This window comes from Lygodium microphyllum, chromosome 10 (genome assembly GCF_053477565.2).
Source record: "Lygodium microphyllum isolate KBCC chromosome 10, Lygodium_microphyllum_v1.1.10, whole genome shotgun sequence".
Taxonomy (NCBI): Eukaryota; Viridiplantae; Streptophyta; class Polypodiopsida; order Schizaeales; family Lygodiaceae; genus Lygodium; species Lygodium microphyllum.
Genome location: NC_141144.1, coordinates 68,863,316 through 68,881,178, shown reverse-complemented (window position 1 = coordinate 68,881,178; position 17,863 = coordinate 68,863,316). Strand labels below are relative to the sequence as shown.

The window sequence follows — 17,863 nt, the reverse complement described above, 5'->3', positions numbered from 1 at the left end:
GAGAAGAAAATGCTTAGTGTTGACCAAAGCCTTCCTTAATTGATATGTAAGGGCAATATTCTAGTTTAACAAATAAAAGTAAATTTGCTATATCCTTCACATAACACACATGTTTCTAAAACAATATGAAGAAAAATTGTTAAGTGTTAACCAAAACCTTATGACAAGCATTGTTATTACCCACATATAGAATGAAAATAGATCCATCTAATTACTAGCTAAGATTTAATGACAGCTTCAAGAAATCTCTCTCTCTCTCTCTCTCTCTCTCTCTCTCTCTCTCTCTCTCTCTCTCATAGCCAAGCTCATCAATGTTTCTCTCAAGGCCACAACTGACATTTCTTTCAATAGTCTATTCATCAATGCTATCTCTTTGTAAGCTCTAGTCAAACCCAATCTAACCTCTTGTCCAATAGCTTTTCCCTCTTGCCTATCATTGCAACCCATCCCATTCAATAGGCCAAAGTTCATAGCCCAATCAAGCTAACTCTTCACAAGTTACATTTTCTATTTCCTTCTTGGATTTCCTCTTTTAGGCTTCGTCCTCTATTTCTTGTCGTAGTAAAGTCTTGCCTCCTTGGAATAGTTCAATACTCTCTCTCTCTCTCTCTCTCTCTCTCTCTCTCTCTCTCTCTCATATAAGGGTTTTGTTTGCAAGGACATGATAGATTTGCCATAATAACAAGATGTAACCGAAGATTTTGTCCACGATCTCGGCATCACCACCCAAGCCAAATCGTGATCAAAGCCCACATGAGGAGTATTTGCATCAAGTTCACAATTTGTAATCAAACAATATGGTTTTAACCATCCAAGGTGAAAGTAACTCAAGAGAAGGGAAAATGGGCAATTTATCAAGGTAGCAAAGTCATAATACAAGACACCTTGGCATTCTTGGCATTTTTATGCCAATGACACCCTAGAGTGGATTGTAACTCAAATCTATAATGTGCATCTCTTTGTTCTATACGCCTTTCAAACATTTAGAAGAATGTTACAACTCACACACACACTCTCTCTCTCTCTCTCTCTCTCTCTCTCTCTCTCTCTCTCTCATTTTCTAAGACTAATTTCCAAGTAGGCAAGCATCCTTGAAAGATAGCATGCCCATCTTTGCTTACCTCCAATGGCCTACAATTGGTAGTGCATGTAAAATAAAAAGTGTAAACAAGCTTAAGCATCACTACAAATATTACCATAAGTTTGATATGATATGAAGATAGTGGAAGATGGGAAAACAAGAGGATGGAGGACTTTGAGACTTTCACACAATAAGTGTGCTTGTATTGTGGCAATGACTTAGCCCCATTCAACTTCTATTACTACCATTTGTAGATGCAGACATTAAATTGGAGCTATGGTGAGCTTCACAAGACCAATCCACATCTCAAAACAAATATTATAAAGACCCCATTAGAGGGTCTTCACACATGGGACCAATTAGCTATTCACCATGAATCTAGTGACACAGCCTTCATTTCCAAACAATTACCTAGTAGAGCAAAAGTTTGCATAAACTTGGCTTTGTTTAGCAAGCAAATCAAACCTTCCTGCACCATTTAAAGTAGACACCACAACTCTGCTTCTTCATGCAAAGCCCCTGTAAGCATCACCAAAAAATCTAAGCACCTCAACAAAATTGTACTTCTATATATGTCTACAAAAATGCCGCATCTTAGCAAGAGCAAAAAGCAAGGTGGAAATTAAACCTTCCCTAGTCACTTTCAAGTCTCCACATCAATAGGTTTATACCCCATTTAATGCTTCCAAAGATCCGTGCAGTTTGTTAATGTTTGGTCTATATTTGAAAAAAGGCATCTTTTTGGGGCCCTCTCTTTTTCAATCGTCCTGTTCTGTATTGCACTTTATTATCAGAGCACTGAACACCAGTCTTAACACAATGTGCTTAAGATAAAGGTATTTTCCTTTCTTTGGCTTGATTAGCTGTGGCCCAAAATATTTGCAGAGCAGCATGGATATGGAAAAGTTATTATTAACTTGCCCCAATAACATAGTTATTACCACTGTCCGTGTGCTTATGTTAATAGCATCAGCGAATGATGCATCAATAATCCCAGTATGAGATGGTTAATGCTAGTGGAGAAGGGAAGCGGGGCTTCTTTTGGCGCTCATAGTTTATCTTGATTAATCAAATGTTGTCTTGATAATTTGTAATAGCTCCATATATTTTCATATGAAACATGATATCTTTCCAATATGGATCGGTGTTCTCGAGTGCACTGTAGCTTACCAATAACCAAATGTCCCAGAGAGAATATTACATGATCCAGCACAGGCAGTCTGAGAATTAGATGACAAGCCTTTTCCAGTTGTAAGTTTTCTGCTCTTGAATATCTAGAAGAAACAGTTTCAAGGGTCCTGGTTAGGACTCTCATCTCCAACTGGATACTTCTTTCTCCAGAAGCTGAGAACAGAAATCCAGACTAAAATTCACACTTGGAGGGTCTCCAATGCTATCAAACACTGCATTTGCTGTTTCGAAGTTTTCTTCAGCAGTATACCTGCAAATTTTCATTAGATAAAGGAAAAACCAGTGGGCGGTATGACAGGATCAAGACAGTTTTAAAATTTGTCATTATTAAGCTTGAATGCTCATTTTCAGCTAAAATTGCATACCCGCTTTTTGTCACAATACACTTCATGCCTGCAGCTCTAGCTGCTGCCAGACCAATAGCACTGTCTTCAATCACTATGCACCTACAGCCCAACATCATCAGAATTTCCAATGTCATTCCATATCTTGTGAACAGATCCAGTATTCTTCTTTGTAGCAACTGATAAACCAAGGTCGCAAGGAAATGTCAACGTTTGGGTCTATACAACACATCCTTAAAGCTGTCATCTAAAAATGAGAATGAGTGATGATTTTGCATAAAGAGAGATCTTGCTACCTTGCAGGGTCTACAGAGTAACTCTTTGCTGCAAGTAAATATATGGCCTGAAATTTAGAACACCTTCAGAGATTGCACTATGGGTGAAAATGGCCAACCACAGAAAGATCCAAAAGTGAATAAAAAAGCCTTCAAAAGCAAACATGAAAGCTTACTGGATCAGGCTTTTTCTTAGGCACAACATCCCCAGCAAATACAGTTATTGACTTCGCCCTTTCTGGCCCTAGCAACTCCCTCACAATAGCTGAGACCTACCAAAGTGAGGAGTTTCATTAAAGTCTCTTCAATGAGTACAACAAACTTGAAGCAAGTCTACAATGATTTAACCCAAAGTAGACCATATGCAAACACTTCCTTTCCTACTGAACACACATAGCATGAGAGTATTGATATTGAATGATTGCAAATATGAGATATTGCTGAGCAAACAAATAGTTTTGATTAAAAATTTAGAGAGGAACCAATGCCAAACAGAAAAGTCACGGGTGCTTAGCATATTTGGCATTTGCATTCACAACTGAAGACAGTTACTTACACATCAAGCTGGTTTTTTTGCAAATGACAGGTCTTATACAAGTCAGGAAACACAAGGAAAACAGTTCAAACCTTTGATGGTAGATAGAGCAATTGAAATCGCTTGCAAGTGCTCCATCTACCTTCTTGGACTTCACAAAAAACAAATGGCTTAATTGACTATGTGCTCTAATGAATCATGGCACATCCTTGGACATCCAGGATGGGTGCCTGCAGCATTGGTCAAAGCCTTGGGTCACTTAATGACTAGGCTCAATTGTGCTAATCTTGTTGATCACTCTCGGCCCCTAGGCTGTCACATCCACACACCAGAGTGGTGTGGATTGGTATTATGGGATACCAGCTCTTGAGACCTGAACGCTGTCCATGATGATGTTGGGATACCAACTTTGACAGAGGGACGGCTGGGGGATGCATCCCCTCCCTGTCAGGGACAAAAAGGGGACAGCCAAGGGACAGCGGGCTGGCATTCAAATGAGCACTCTCAGACATGCGCACACATACATAATGACTCTGAAATAATCTCTCAAATATACACTCATATATTGAGGGTTTTAAACTTCAAAATACTCTTCTTTGTACATTATCTTCAAAAACACAAGAACAACTGTAAACCTCATTTCTTGTACTTGTTATATGCCCTCTTATCCTCACCTCCCATCCCTTGACCCTGTCCCATTATCATCCCCATCCCCAGCCCCCAATTTCTATTGTTGCCCCATGTGCAGGTTGGATCTAGATGACCATGTCATTGAGAGAGCGAAAAGGTGAAGAACATTGTGTGAAACTAGCCTTCCTCCTCGGATAGACTGAAAATACACGCTTTACCACTTTAATCTTGGACATTGGACACCCTACTGGCCCCAAAACTAGCGCCCCTAGTGGTATTTTTTTATCTTATATTGCAAATGGAAGGAATACAACTAAGATCTTCTAATCTCCTCCACTAACACAAGTGCCTCTTGTTGTCAAAATTGACCTACTATAATGCTATTTGTTGCTCTCTCTTGTATGCTATAATCTGCACCAGAAGGACCTTGGGTTGTTGTAACCTATTCCCACCTGTATGGGCAAGTTTTGCCAAGTGGTATCCTTCTGATTCCATTATCCAACATATTAAATTAATTTTTAAAATATTAATTTTAAAAATTAATTGAATAATTATTCTAGCACTCAAAAAACTAATTCCACCAGCTAATAATTAAATTGGCTAGACCAATTTGTCTTCCAAGTATCCTTGAGCTGTTATTGATCCTTAAATTGACATTAATTAATTGATTAATGCCTAGTCTCTAATATTACCACTAATATCTATGGCAAATAAATTGGTCTAGGCCCAAATCTAACACTAGGTACCACCTAGTATCTACCAAGTATAACTTATTACAACTTTTGCCTTTGGCACCAACTCATATTTCAAGGTCCTATGTCCCATACTATGAAATAATTAACTTGCGTCTCACATGTGCAAGTCACATTAGCACGTTTGATTAACTTTTAATCAAATGCTGAGCAAAGCAATAAAATTTCACATCCTCATGACATTGTGTTTTTACCTTGAGACATTCTTGATCAACTTGAAGTAACAACATCAAAGTAGTAGCAATGCATGAGCTGACAAAATTGTTTGTCTCCAATTATTTTGCAAGGGAATCCATGTTGGGAATAAAGGGCCATCGTGCCTTTTATATGTGCACGGGTGTGAACACACCCTTAGCACATTGTACTTTCCTACATATATCTATCTAAAATCTATTGTGGTATACTCATTATTGTACAGAAAAAAACGTGTTCACTCACTACTCTGCTCACTCGCACTCTCTTTATCTCCCTCACTGAGCGTAAGGTCTGTCTACCTCTATCTCCGTGCCTAATGGATTCCTTCAAACTAGTATCAAAGCGTAAGGTGTTGCAAGTGCTGAGCACGATCGTCAATCAAGCTGAGGCAGTCATGAGCTACAGAAAGCGAACAGGCTGTGGAGAGTGTGCGAGGGCCATGCTCCAGCTATGCACCAAGGCTCGTGGCAACTGGCAGAGCGATAGGCGCGATGCGTAACGGGACGGGTAGTGGGCAGCAGCCATCGCGTGACGAGGCTGCGTTTGACCTGCGAGGACAGGCCTGACGGGTCAACGAACCCGTCATCCAAAAAATATATATATATAAAATCTTTTTTTTTTAACTCCTCTCCTCCGGGCATTCACGCGTGCAAGCACAGTGTGCAGATTTGTGCAAAATTGAGCCAGAGATTTGGGGCTTTTCCCAGATTTGGGGAATTCGATGCAAGACAAGCAAATCTGTCTCAGAAATTGCAAAAATTTGTGACATTTTGTCCCTGACATTTGGGGCTTTTAATGTACATGTGCAATTTGGGCTGAAATTAACTCAATTCTTGGAGCTTTTGCGATTTGGGCAAATTTTGTGCAGCATTTGGTCATTTTATATACCGCGCAATTTGGACATCAACCCTTGGTGAAATTTGGGGGTTTTTCTGAAATTGCTTTATTTTGGCAAAATTGGATAGTCCTATGCATAATAGAGGAAATACATATGTATGTTTGACGCTTTTGAACACAAAATTTTGGGGCTTTTGACCATTCGTGTCAAATTTTATGCCCGTGGGTACACATACAACAGAAATTGCAGCTGAAATTTTGGGATTTCTCATGTAATGTGATGCACATGCCCTTTGGAACAGCTGTAATCAGTTGGATAATGCTGTAGCACTTGGTTTGGTGCTTCTGAAATCTGAATTACAGATCTGAAATCTATACTTCTGCGTGGTCATTTATTGCTGATTGGTACTTGTTTGTACCTTGGTCACTTGGGTGACAACTTGGGCCTGCATTTACTGGTTTTTTGGTCATTTATGAGCTGAAAACCATGGTTGGCAGCAATGACAGCAGTAATTTGATGCATATAAAGAAGCTTGAAGGCGCACATAATTTTGCAGTGTGGCAAAAACAGTGCTACAATATATTGTTACAAAAGAAGCAGGCAAAGCCGATCAAAACTAAAGGGGCAAAGCCTGCGGACATGGATCACGACGATTGGGATGAGTTGAATGAACTTGCACGCTCAACCATAGAGCTATCAATTTCTGATGCCTTGCTCTTCAACATTGAAGGTTTGGATTCTGCATATGCTATATGGACTAGACTGGAAGAACTATATGCACAAAAGAGCGCTGCAAGTAAAGTGTATTGGCTGAAAAAGCTTATGGATTTGCGTATGAAAGAAGGTACAGCAATGTCTACTCACTTGAGAGAGTTTAACTCCATTTTCAGTCAACTAGTTGCCTTGACGTTCATGATTGATGAGGAATTTAAGGCTACTTTCTTGCTTTGCACTCTACCAGAGAGTTGGGATACATTAAGGACTGCTATGAGCAATTCTAATGTGATCCTTTTGTATGCTGATGTAGAGAGTGCTCTACTTATGGAAGAGATGAATCGGCAGAACAATAAATCCAGTAAGTCTTCCAGTGCTTTGCATACTAGGGGCAGATCACAGCAAAAGGGGAAATATGATGGCAAGAGACGCAGTAAATCACGTGGCAAAGATGTTGAATGCCATCATTGTGGCAAAAAGGGTCACTTTAAACGTGACTGCTACCAATGGAAGAAAGAGGAAGGAAAAGGCAAGAAGACAAATGATTGCAAGGAAGAGAAGAAGGACAGTCAGCCTAAGAAGAGCAGTGTAAAAATTGAAGAGGTGAATGTAGTCACTCATGACAGTGACAGTGGGAGTGATGTACTCTTTGTCTCTTCACATTTTGGTGCACATGCTCTACTTACAGATACAGATGATGACATGCATACCTGGATTCTTGATTCAGGTGCTTCCTTTCATGTCACCCCTCATCGTGAGTGGTTTTCCGCATATACAGAGGGTCCACATGGTGTTGTCCATCTTGGGGACAACTATGCATGTGAGATTGCAGGTATTGGCACTGTGCAGTTACAGTTTCAGCATGGCTCTATCTTTACACTTTAGCATGTACGGCATGTACCTCAACTCAAGAAGAGCTTGATCAGCACAGGGCAGCTAAATGATTATGGTTTTCATACCATCTTTGGTGATGGAAAATGGAAGATTTGTAAGGGATCTAGGGTTATTGCCAGAGGTTGCAAGAGTGATACGTTGTATCCACTTCATGTATCTAGTGTGCGTGACCATGTTGTTGCCGTGACCGAGCAGCTCCTGCCCCTCATAATCCACCCCGAAATGCAGTTGCAGAGTGTATGAATCGGACCATACAGGATAAGGTCCGTACGATGCTGTCTCATACTGCATTACCCCATGGTTTTTAGACAAAGGCTGTTATGACAGCCGTTCACTTGATTAATCGGTCACCAAACAGGTCTTTGGGAGGGGGAGTTCCCCAAGAAGCATGGTCGGGCAAGCCACCTTCATATGCTCATCTGAAAGTGTTTGGCTGCGAGGTTTTTGTGCACATTCGTAAAGAAAAACGCAGCAAACTTGAGCCAAAGTCTTGTAAAATGCATTTTCCTAAGATATGATGACGAGGGTGAAATGGGGTATAAATTGTGGGATCCTGAGAAAAGGAAAATAGTACGCAACAATGACGTTATCTTCTAAGAAGATCGCATGCACAAACAACCTGAAAAGACTGAGGAGGTCCGTAGGGTTGTATTCCGAGAAGAAATACCTTTTGGACAGCAAAATGTGCCCGCTGTACAGCACCAAATACTTGCTGTAAATGAGCTTGTAAATGCAAGAAATGATGCTGGAAATGATCAGCCAACTATTGCCCATGAAAATGAGCCATTACATATGAAGGAACAACTAAGACAACAAGCTGTTAATGCTGATTTGCAGGCTGAAATGCCAAGACAGCATGCTGAAAATGGAAATTTGCAGGAACAGCCAGCAAACAATGACCATTCGGTTAGGAGATCGTCTAGGGCTATTAGACAACCTGACAGATTTGTTCCTGGTGCAATTAATGTGGCTGAGTATGTCATGTTGACAGACTGTGGTGAACCGTCTTGCTTCAAAGAAGCGATGGACAGACAGGACAGCAAGAAATGGTATAAATCCATGCTTTCAGAGATGGAATCTCTTGAAAAAAATGGCACTTGGGACTTGGTGCAGTTGCCTAAAGGGCAGAAAACCCTTCCATGCAAATGGGTTTACAAAATGTCACTTCTGGTTCCTCACCAAAGTACAAAGCAAGATTGGTTGCAAAGGGATATAAACAGGAGCATGGAATTGACTTTGATGAGATTTTCTCTCCTGTAGTCAAGATGACTACATTGAGAAACATTTTGGGCTTGGTTGCAGTTGAGGATATGAAGCTCATACAGATGGATGTAAAGACTGCGTTTTTACATGGTGATCTGCATGAAGACATATACATGCAACAGCCTGAAGGGTTTGTTGAACAAGGGAAAGAACAAATGGTATGTAAACTCAAGAGAAGTTTGTATGGGCTAAAACAAGCACCAAGAGAATGGTATCTTAAGTTTGATACATTCATGCAGTCCCAAGGCTTTCATAGAAGTCAAGTGGATCACTGCTTGTACACCAAGAAGGCAGCAGATGGCAGCCTGACTATCTTGGTTTTGTATGTTGATGACATGCTAATTGCTGGCAGGGATACTCATGCCTTGGATTCATTGAAGCAAAGTCTTCATGGCAGCTTTGACATGAAGAATCTAGGTGATGCAAATCACATTCTTGGCATGCGAATACTCAGAGATAGATCTAAAGGCTTACTCTATCTATCTCAGCAGGAGTATATCTCCAAAGTTTTGCAGTGTTTCAATATGGAGGGGAAAAAACAATTGGGGTTCCATTGCCTCCATATGTGAAACTCGGTGTAGAGGATAGCCTACATCTGATGATGAGAAGGCTGAAATGGCCAAGATACCATATACTTCAGCTGTTGACAGTTTGATGTATGCTATGGTTGCTACACGTCCTAACATTGCTTTTGCAGTGGGAGTGGTTAGCAGATACATAGCAACCCCTGGCAAAAGCATTCGGATGCAGTGAAAGGTATTATGAGATACCTCAAAGGCACAAAGGAGTTATGCATCTACTTTGGAAAGCAGAAAGCATCTGTTGTTGGCTTTACGGATGCAGACTATGCTGGTCATACGGACTACAAGAAGTCCACTTCTGGGTATGTGTTTACTTTCACAGGAGGAGCGGTCTCTTGGATCTCCTGGCTACAAAAGTGTATTGCATTGTCTACTACAGAGACAAAGTATGTAGCTGCCACTGAGGTATGCAAGGAGGCTTTATGGCTTTCACGTATGGTGGGAAAGCTTGGCATCATAGAGTTACCTGTTCTCCATTGTGATAGAGTGCTATCATGCTAGCACGGAATCCTATCTTTCATGCAAAGACAAAGCACATACAGGTAAAGTATCACTTCATTAGAGATGTACTTGACAGCAAGAGCATTGAGCTTGTCAAAGTGCATACGGATGATAATCCTGCAGACCTTCTCACGAAGGGTCTTCCAATAGAGCAGTTTGCTCATTGCCGACAGATGATGGGAGTTGGATAGATATATTTATTTCAGCTTTGTACATACTTAGACTTAGCTGATTCTTTTCTCCTCTTAAGGCACATTGCCTTTAGGTAGGAGGTTGTTAGGAATAAAGAGCCATTGTGCCTTTTATATGTGCACGGGTGTAAACACACCCTTAGCATATTGTACTTTCATACATATATCTATCTAAAACCTAAAGTGGTACACTCATTATTGTACCGAAAAAAACGTATTCACTCACTACTCTGCTCACTTGCACTCTCTCTATCTTCCTCACTGAGCGTAAGGTCTGTCTACCTTTATCTCCGTGCCTAATTGATTTCTTCAATCCATGTTATAGTTGCTAGAAGCAAGCTAAAAGAAAAAAGCTCCCAATTATGCTAACTATGGGCACTGATATAAATAGTATCCTACAGATTTAGAAAGCTTAAGGTGCCTACTTCCTATTGCATGATACTATAAGTCTTGAAGTCTAAAAAGGGAACAACTAGACTATTGGTGGAAGGAGTAATCAAAATGAGGCAAGGAAGCTAAAGCCTATTTGGAAAATAAAGAGAGCAAAGCGAGGAAGAAAATCTTAGAGCTTTTAGGTCTCTAAGTACAAAATAACAAGTCTACATGCCCTAGCAAGTAAATTAATGTGTGCTAAAAAAAATTTAGCTTCAACTTGTATAGCCACATATGTGGCAACACATGCATATACATATTTATGTTCTATTTCTTTGGCCCATTACCTCTTCTCATGATACATAGGATTTACCTATTGCCTTGGGCTTGTTGAGCTAAAATATGCATTATATTCTGATTAGCCTCTTGAACAGCCCCAAAAATACTCATTTAATGTAAAAACCCTAAAAAAGGGAGCAGTTCAGTTCGAAAGAGTTAAAATGGAAACAGATTCTAAATTGCCAAGGATGAGGACTCCAAATTTTCTATAAATAGACATGTTGCCCTCCATTCAGCCTTAATCTCATTTTTGCAAGTTTCAAGTAATCTAGCTTTGCTGCCCACATCCCATTCGCGAAAGACATAAATATGTTGAAGCTTGTCCCATGCTCGTATTGGAGGTACTACCTCTAATCGGGGATATCTGGATATCTCGGGTGAAAGGAAAAACATTGTTTGAAATGGCTGAATCTCAACCTACTCTTAATTATGTTTGTGATTTCTATTTGAGTATATCAGATCAGATACTGTCTCAACCAAAAGGAGTTATACCGAAAGAAATTCCAGACAGAGAATTATTTAGCTTACTATCTAATTTTTATTTAAATCAAAATAATGGAAAAAGAAAGAGTAATTCAGACATTCAACAAAAAATTTCAACAGATTCTATGATCATTTGATTCTACAACCAGGTACCTTACAATAACTCCATGCATTTACTCTTTTAGAGAAAAAAAAATTATGCAAATTATCAACGTTACTAATTTCAGGTGTGAAACTGGTAATTATCACACTTTCTGCCCCATCATAAGGGCATCTCAGCCGAAGCTGCCAAACATTGCCTCCATCCATACCATTCCTATTTCCAGTCTCCATCACACAGTCTACATCGATTTTTTATGTGTTTGCTGATTGGCCACATCATCTACAGCAGCTGGCAACCTGCTGAATTGATGCGTTTATGATCCACTACTGCTGTACAGGTTGCCAAGTCATCATACCTGCATTTTTTGCTGCCGTCAACCTGCCCACTTCATCAAACCTGCATTCTGCTCCCGCCAACCTGCCACATCATCAGCAACTGCTGCGTTTATTGATTTTCTCTCTCCTCTACCAGTCTGACACTGATCCAACATCATCCATTGCTGCGTTTACTACTATCAGACATCTTGGAGACTGCCTTGCTGCAATTCAAGATCCATCAAGGGTGCGACACACTCTCCAACTCATTACCTCTGCCTCGATCCTCCAAACACAAGAGATCAGGCTCAATATCCATTCCCTACACGGTTTGTTTGCTACATGAGCATTGTATATTTAGTATTCATTCACTTTTTCATTTAGTGTGTTCATTGTCTCTGTGTTACCCTAACCCTGCCTATGTTTTGTATTGAGCTTATGCTTTGTCGCATGCTTTTATTTATGTTTCTGCATTAGGGTATTTCTAAGGGTTACTTCAAAATTTAGATCTAGTATGACTTTACAGTCTGGCCTATTGGATTTGACTCACTTAAGCTATTAAATTGAACTTTTTGCCCTGGACAAAAGCTCAATGCAAAAGGTGGACCACCAAATTTACCTACATGCAAACAAAATCATTCAAACTTTTGATAATCTTACGAGCCATATGCAATAAAAGTGAACCTCAATACCATCTCTAATGCCAAAATTAGATCCAATTCTAGCGTGACTAAGCGCTTCTTGCATCAGGGTAGAAGCATACTATTTGGCTTTCCAACTGTAACAATTTGCACATCCACATTTGGCAAACATAAATATTTCTTTAGGAGTGTGTGAATGTAATTAGTATTTATTCATGTTTCATATTTTCAAGCACATTCTAGCTCAAATTGACGGTAAAGCCATCGAGTATATCTATTTGAATAGTAACTTAAGCTAACTTACTATATGACATTATAAGTAATTCGGGCTTGTAAATATCCTCCTAGTTCTTGCTTGTACAATTATGATTAATTGTAAACAAATTGAGAAATAAAATCTACATTTTCAACCCTCAACAACTCTACTCTCTTCCATCTTCCATGTGTGCATCTTTGAGTGTAAATTCAAAGAATAGATAGTGTCATCACAGCAAGGTGTGAAAGAAGGGATATAATGTCACAAGACATGAAACTTGGATGCTTTGCTTAGCATTTGATTAAGTTACTAATCAAATGTGCAAATGTGAGGTACACATGTTATGCAAGTAAACTAGGTCACAATGAGAGGCCAAGGACCGTAAGATGTTAGTGGGTATCAAAGGAAAAAATAGTAATAAGTTGTGCTTGATAAGTACTAAGTGGTACCTGAGGTCAAAATTAACCTAGATCACTTTATTGGCCTTAGGTGTCACTAGTGACACTGGCATCAATCAATTAATTAATGCCGATTCACAAGCTAATGTGAATGCTCAGGAATACTTGGATGATAAACTCGCCTAGCCAATTTGATTGTTGGCTAGTCAAATTAATGTTCTCGGCAAGAAATAATTGCTAATTTGACTTTCCGAATTAATATTTTGAAATTTAATTTTATAATGTTGAAAAATGGATTAGGAAGATTGCCACTTTGCAAAACTTGCCATACAAGTGATGAAAGGTTAGTTAGAGGCTAGGAGAGAGAGAGAGGGAGAGACCATTTTCAGTTTAGACCCTAGCCGGCTAAGGAGATGGCTACTGGTGCAAGCGCCAGCTGACCAAGGGGGTTTCCAGCCATTAAGATCAGCCTCAAAACCAAACTGACAATAGCTTGAGGCCCCCAAAAACAAGGTAACAACAATTTGACCCCAAGCAATAGCAAATTGAGGGCTCTTCGCTATAGGCAACTATTATACAAGCTGTTCCAGTAGGAAACAACTGATTTTTGTCATTTTCACACGAAGAGACTTAGAACTTTCTCTCTCTTCAACATTCTCTCTCATTCTCCAATCAATTGCCAAATTTCCTTAACAAATTCCAGTAATTCTAGCCATTGGTAGTGGAGATTTTGAAGATCTCTACAATAAACCCTAATTTGCAGCAACAACCAACTTGGGAAGTGTGCCCAAATTTGCAAGCCCAAGACTTGAATTTCACCAATTGAAATTGGAGAATCTCAAGAGATTCAAGATGCCATCCAAGAAACATCATATTCAAGGCTGAATTTGCCACCCAAGGAGCATAATGAAGGTCAATTCCCTGAGCAAACCAAGGGGCAAATTGGTTTGAAGGGTTGCTGGTGCTTTAAGACATCAAGAGGCATTTGGATTAGCACAAAAGGTTTAAGAATCACAATGTACTCCATCCATTTGCAATTCCAATTAAAGGATACCACAAGGGACGCCAAGTTTTGGGGCCAATCAGGTGTTGAATATCCAAGATTAAGTGGTAACATTTGCATTTCAGTTTATGTGAATTTATTTGCTTGCTGTAATTAGAGTTAAATCGGGTCATGACCACCCTTTCCCAAAAGGAAGGCTGGTTTCATGTAACTTGTAGCAACACTACTACCTCCAACTCCTTTCTCATGCCTCTTCAACAAAATGGTGACAATGTCCTCTTTGAGTTTAACATATGCAATAAGAGGAGCTCCTCTCCTATCTATTCCTCTCATTAATTGGAAACATTCCTCGCATATCTTTGCTAAAACCATAATAAGGCTTAAGTCGAAAAATTGGCTGACCTAAGTCACACATTCCCTCCGAAAGTACAGGGTGATCAATCGCTTGCAATCCATATTAGTCTTCTTTCATAGGAACAGAAACATGATATGTCCCAGAGGGAGAGGAGAGATAATGAAGCAAAAGCAATACAGCTGTTTGTTGGTAGGCCTGGGACATAATGAATACCAAGCAAGCTTCCTGAAAATAAGTAATACAGAAATCTCAGAATTTGAATGTTGCAATGGAAATATGAACCTACTTTAACCATTGAATTCATGTGATATGGTTTTCTTATTTCACTAATGCAGGACACAAAAGCCCCAAAGTGGAAGAGCCAAAAAGCAATCTGTCAGAGCAACCAGTACACACGGCAACTCCCTTCCTGCCCTACATAAAGCTCTCTTCAACACGCATTCCCTTTCCCCCTTCCACATCTCCCAAGAAAGTATCAACTGTCCCTTGGATCTATCAAAGTCTGCCAAACATAATCCTTTAATGGTACATAGCTCAAAGTTTCACACCTTTTCTCAAGGTTTGCTTATGTTGTACACATAAAAGACAAGCTTCCATTGGACCTCTTCAGAAAGAAAACATTCCTAAAGGATTATACAACAAGATTTGAGGAGAAGAATCATACTGCCAATTCGTTAGATGTACTGCATACAGCAACTTTAACTCCTTTGGATATAGCTTCATCTATCAACCTGTAGCAACCAAACAGTGCTTCACATGCCATGTAACGACAACATATCTAAAGATAAGCATGATATTTTCAATCAGATTTTGGAAAGAAGCAATTCAACTAGAGGAATCAAGTCCAATGACTCTATACTGTTTCTAGCAGAAAATGTTAATTGATCAAAGGTTTTAATCTTGAGACACTATTCTAATTATAATTTGGATAAGTAAATCAGATTACTATTACTTGACCACATTAAGAGGCAAGAATGTTATGATTGACCTTCTTATAATGAGTACCATGTGAGTCTATTTTTCTTTTTAAAAGCATGCATAGGTAGCTCGAGTAAATCCACATAAGATCAGATTACTATTACACCATCGATTAGAGGCAAGAATCTAATGATTGAGCTTCTTAGACAAATACCATGTGAGATTCTATTTTTCTTTGTAAAACATGCACAAAACAAGCTTCAACCAAACTGGAAGAAAGTGAATGCATTGAAAGTTAACCTAGCAACTCCTGGGCGAAGAGGAAGCGATTTCTTCTCAATGAGCTCCATAAAGAGGGCAGTCTTTCGCTTGTGTAAAGATGCGACAAAATCCTTTCTTTCTTGTTCTCCTGTAGGTGCAACTGCAGGCCATCCTACCTCATTGAAGTAGGCTGTCATCCTGCCCGCCAGGACATAACAGTAATTGGAAGAAAAAGAGATAAAGTGTTGTCAGCAAAGTAACAAAAGCAGAAGTGGGAAGACATCACAAAAACTTACATAAATACCTGCAACATTAGAAAATGATCGTTGCCATGCACATGTATATGCCACATGCACATTGAAAGCAAAAATAATGTGTGTATATGCAAGGTGAAATTTTCTTATGCTAGATTGAGTGACACATGCAACATTAATGGTTGTTCGAACCTCGGGAATGTACAGCAGGACTATGATAGATGATCGAGTGTCCAGATTGCAATGAAAGTCCACAGAAAGATTAAAACCTACACGTTTCCATCAAATGGAGAGGAATAAACCAACTGTATGCTCACATAATGATCAACCTATGGTTGATAGGCAACATCGTAGGGATGTATTCAATACATAGAACATTAACTTATGTCTAATGGGAAATGCTGTGTACAATGATCAACCTATGCTTGGTAGACATTGTTGCAACACTCTAGCTAAATATCCAATACATAAGATCACTAACTCACGTCTGATGGCAATGTTGCAGCATTGTAGCTATGTAATCTTTCAGAGTATTAGCCACCGTAAACAGACCATCAGGTTAAAAATTTACATATATGGATGTTTACCTCTCTTTGCCGCCACCAATCTTGAGCAATTCACCATACAGATCAACATCCCAAGTCACACCAAGGCCTTTCTGCAACGAGAGGATGCTTTAAAGCTACACAGCTCCATCGCGAGGAACTTTTGACAATACAGATAAGCCACTACCTGCACGAGAAAGAGGAGAGTGACAACATACTTCAACGAAGGTCTCATTGAAGGAGACACGATGGCCGTCTCTTTCTGTGTCCACCAGGACGCCATCGCAATCGAAAAAGAGAGCGTCTGGAAGGGGGCCTGCACGGGCAGCTACGAGGGAGGATCGGCGGTGGAACCGCGCCGGAGCGTGGCTGAAGCAGAGACGACGAGAAACGAGAGAGGAAGAGGCAGACGAAAGGGCAGAGAATGATGAGGAGGAGGAGGGGGAGGAGGAGGGAGAGGGGGCAGAGTAGGAGGATGAAGAAGAAGGGAGGGACAGAGGAGAAGCTAAACGATCGACGGGAGCTTGATAGATTGCAGCAGTGGCAGCAGTGGCCATGGCGGCGGCAGCCATTTTCTCTCTCTCTCTCTCTCTATCTCGTCTAAGAAAATTGTTTCTTTTTGTTATGGGTGGTGGACGTAGTAGATAATGTAATGTGTAAGACATGCACCTCAACGATCTCACTCTAAGGCCGGCTACACACCCCCATGTGGATAGCCATTTCCGAAATTCACGGACCCCGAACACTTTTGGGTGGGGGATATCCCCCGCCGTCCTAAAACTCGTCCATGCCCAACACACTAGGTGACAAATTCTATACATTATAATAGTCATTTCCGAAATTCACGGACACCGAACACTTTTGGGTGGGGGGTATCCCCCGCCGTCCTAAAACTCATCCATGCCCAACACACTAGGTGACAATTTCTATACATTATATTTGCACTCGGTAGCAATTGAACCTCTGCCAATGGATGTTGGCAAGGGCATTATTACCATTGGGCCATCCCTCATTTTGGGAAAGCCTTCCTACAATTTAGTGTGTAAAGGTAATAAAGAACGGATTGCATGCTACCCTAGCTATCTGGGGTAGTGTGTACCTGCCCTAAGGTACCCTCACCCACACCCACTATGTTGGCATGTAATTTTTGAAATTGGGCAGTATGCACAAACATAGGCACAAAGATTTTACACACTGAAATGACATATTTTATAAGTAAATAATACTATATTCCTTAATTTTTTTATTGGCTACACCTACAAAAAGTGCACGATTGTTTGTCACTTTACAAACTGGGCAGGGAGTTTACATATTTAGTAGGTAAACAATAGGCCATGTCCTCTCCAGTGTGTAAAGAACTATAGATATACCAACCTCAAATTGGTTAATACTTGCAAAGTAGTCGTTTGTCATTTGGTATATAACCAACCTAAGGTCATCTAATGGTTAATGAGACACTAGGTACTCAATGCTGCCTGGAGTCTCCCAATATTTGCACCAATGTTAGGCTGGTTACACACTGCCATTGCCCACCCAATCTGCGCCCAGTTGGTGGGCACAGGAAAAGTTGACTTGGGCGGTCACTTGTCCTCCACCTGCTTACACACTGAGCGATGGATACTTTTTGTGGTCAATA

General features: G+C 40.1%; 1 protein-coding gene across 2 annotated transcripts; it reads right to left on the bottom strand.

Annotated features, from left to right (window-relative positions):
• Window positions 1-2,156: 2,156 nt before the first annotated feature.
• On the bottom strand, window positions 2,157-16,861 carry LOC148030126 (Haloacid dehalogenase-like hydrolase (HAD) superfamily protein). Of its 2 annotated transcripts, XM_087686401.1 has the most exons (8): window positions 16,446-16,859; window positions 16,270-16,340; window positions 15,468-15,626; window positions 14,914-14,980; window positions 3,068-3,163; window positions 2,913-2,959; window positions 2,638-2,718; window positions 2,157-2,522 (listed from the first exon to the last, which is right to left on the bottom strand). In XM_087686401.1, exons 1-8 carry the CDS (start codon window positions 16,797-16,799, stop codon window positions 2,393-2,395), a joined length of 1,005 nt encoding a protein of 334 aa, XP_087542527.1. In that variant the 5' UTR covers window positions 16,800-16,859; the 3' UTR covers window positions 2,157-2,392. The 2 variants fall into 2 exon arrangements, with proteins under 2 accessions (XP_087542527.1, XP_087542528.1); XM_087686402.1 differs by lacking the exon at window positions 2,157-2,522 and having other exon boundaries at window positions 2,660-2,795; window positions 16,446-16,861.
• Window positions 16,862-17,863: the final 1,002 nt, after the last annotated feature.